General features: G+C 26.2%; 1 protein-coding gene across 1 annotated transcript; it reads left to right on the top strand.

The window, feature by feature from the left end:
• Positions 1 to 620, top strand: LOC107877682 (the record flags this gene model as incomplete). The annotated part of the gene is given in 1 exon segment (XM_016724373.2): positions 1 to 620. A coding segment is annotated over 1 exon segment (471 nt). The 3' UTR covers positions 526 to 620.
• Positions 621 to 3,136: the final 2,516 nt, after the last annotated feature.

Genomic DNA, 3,136 nt, shown 5'->3' with positions numbered 1-3,136 from the left:
AAAAAAAAAAAATAAACAGTCAGAAGAATCTTTTAACTGAATATTTGAAGAAAAATGATGAACAACACATATTCACCTATAAGAGAAACCCCCCGAGAAGGAACAGAATCATATTATCATGAAGAACCTTCCTCTTCAATTTGGTCTGCATGTTTTCCCTGTTTCCAATCAAAAGAAGTCGAAGCAAATTCACTACTCCATGATTCTTCTTCTTCATCATCATCATGGATGGTGAATAAACTGAAAGAATTGAAAGAATATTCAGAAGTGGTAGCTGGACCAAAATGGAAGAACATGGTAAGGAAGATTGGAAAGTACTTTAATAATAATCCTAATAAGAAAAGAACCACGCAGTTTCAGTATGATTCTGATAGCTATGCTCTCAATTTTGCTAATGATGATGGGAATGGTGGTGATGATGGGCTTTTTCGTAATTTCTCATCTAGATTTGCTGCTCCTTTTTCTGCTTCTGCTGTTGCTAATAATAATAATAATAATAATCCACAGAGAAATGATGGGTTGTGATAATTAGTAGTACTATTTTGTCATTTATGATGTGTTGTATATTCAATTTATTGTGTATTTATTTAACATCTTTTATTAAAATTTGATTTAATCTATCTTTTTTTTAGCTGAATTTTTCAAGCAAATGGTGAAAAATTAATTATTTATTCAAGAAAATACCAAGAAGGAACTTGTTCTTATTTAAGTGAAGTGTGATTTATGATTTATGGATGTATTGTATATTTAATTAATTTGTTATAAAAGAAAAAAGAAATTCTTAAAAATAAAACAAATTCATTTGTAGAGTTAAATTTGTGTTGCTACTATTAGTTAACCATTGTTTTGATACTTATTTAATTATTGCTTGGAATGTGATAATTCTATAATTATGAGCTGACAAACTTTGGCAAGTTGGTCTAAAAGATTTTCATAGTTATTATTAGTTGAAAGATGATATTAATTCAAGCAGCTCTGGTTTCTTTTAATCCAACAAAAACCTAAGAATAGAGCGTACGTATATCTTAAAACCTTAGCACTTTGTCATTTTAAATTTTCATTGTATTTATTTTTTTATTTGTAAGAATGAACATATGCTTGAGTAAATAATCTCTCAAATAGAAAGTCTCAATTTGAAACCTTAATGAGTATTTTTTTTTATGGAGCTCATTATACGAAATTTATCTAACATAATTTACCCTTTTAGTGTGATTCTCAAACTATTATACCAAAATACATAGTATTTACCTTGACCTCACCCAGAAAAATAATTATTACAGTTTAATTCTATAATCTTATCCCTATTCATTTGTGCGAGTTTGGAGTCTGTACCCAATTTTTTTTTTATTTCAAAAATCAATCAACAAAAAATTTGTAGTTCAATAATTATGCTTTTATGGTAAATATTGTTGATTTTAGATTACAAAGTTAAGTTCACTTCGATGATCCCTTTAGCCAAGGAAAACGAATATAGAATAACGCCTTTCATTTTAAAGTAAGTAAACGACTTTAACTTATTGTAAAAGTAAAGTAAAAGAAAATTACAACTTCATTCTATGGCCAAAATATACAATAACAAAAAAAATAAATATTTATATTAATTAATACTAATAGGATAAGATAAAGTTTTAACCAATGAGCTGGTTTGGCTGACTTGTTAAAGGAATAATAAATAATTTTTTTTAATATACAAAAGCCGGCCAAAGACGGCTCAGAATAAATAGGAGCAGTCTTTATAGACATACATCTACGTCGAGAATTCAAATATCGTATATAATTTTAGTTGCTTTTTTTATTTTTGATATTTGTGTTGGAACTTTATTAATTTAATTTTACATCAAATTTTTATTGGAAGAGGATAAATATATTTTCAAATTATGATAAAAAATAAGTATATATTGTTCGTCATATTTTGAATATATATATTTCTATCATTGATAAAATAATACATATATGCCCTATTTTTAGTGTAAAGAGAAATATATACAAATCATTTATCATAATTTGAACGTATTTTTGCTCTTTTTTATTTTATTTTTTTAATATCAAATAATTAATTCAAATTCACTATCCGATTCGATCCTAATTAAAATTCAAGAGACGTCCATCTAACAGACATATTTTTTCACCCCTATAGATCTACACATAAAATACAATACCACTCACTATTATCAATTTTAAAAAAATCATTAATTCATAACACTCAATAACAACACCAAATAAATTGAACTCCTCATGTTTTAATTTCAAGCAAAATTCCATCGAAAAATATTACCACCGGTGAACACTACATACCACCGTCTCTATCAAATTTAAAATACTCCATTAGTGAATCATTGTTTTACCCCCTATCTTCGATCACCTCAACCTACTCTTTACTTATTTCGATGAGTAAGCTATCAATTCGCAGAAATGATCAATTATTACAATCACATTTAAGAAAAAAATATTAAATTTGAAATAAATAAAGATCAAATCGAGTTGATTTGAAATTGGGGTGATTACGATTTCGTTAATGCCGGCTTTACAAGACAAGCTTTGTGCATCCCACGATGTGATGATTGAAGAAACTTCTATGCCATTGTAGGTAAAAGTGTACTAATATTTTAAATGTTAACCAAAATGTTTTAAATGTTGACCAAAGTATTGTTGTGGCCAACTTGGCTACGTTTTAGAGATTTTTGGAAGATTCCTTACTACCAAAATAAGTAAAATGAATACAATATATATAACTTAAAATATTAGTGATGTCGTTTTTTTTTAATAATATGTATATGTGTTGTATTTATATTCTCTTTTTCTTATCTTTTTCCTATTTTTATCATTATGGATATAACAACAACAATGACATATTCATGTATTTCTACAAAATAAAATTTGGAGAAGGTAAAGAATATACAATCCATATCAGTATTTGAGAAAAATTGTTTTTAATAGACTACGGAATCAGGACAGATAAACATTATGGATATATTTGGATTAAAATTTTAGAATTTAAAGAGAAGTATAATAGTAAAACTAGAGAAGTTAATTTCAAACTCTACATGATCTATTAACTCCATCATTCCTTTTGAATTATTTCATTTTTTTTAGAGCCAAATGATATTGATATAAATTTTAATTAATATTTTAATAT

This window comes from Capsicum annuum, chromosome 7 (genome assembly GCF_002878395.1).
Source record: "Capsicum annuum cultivar UCD-10X-F1 chromosome 7, UCD10Xv1.1, whole genome shotgun sequence".
Taxonomy (NCBI): domain Eukaryota; kingdom Viridiplantae; phylum Streptophyta; class Magnoliopsida; order Solanales; family Solanaceae; genus Capsicum; species Capsicum annuum.
Note: the sequence above shows the minus strand (reverse complement) of the source record. Positions and strands in the feature narration are given on the sequence as shown.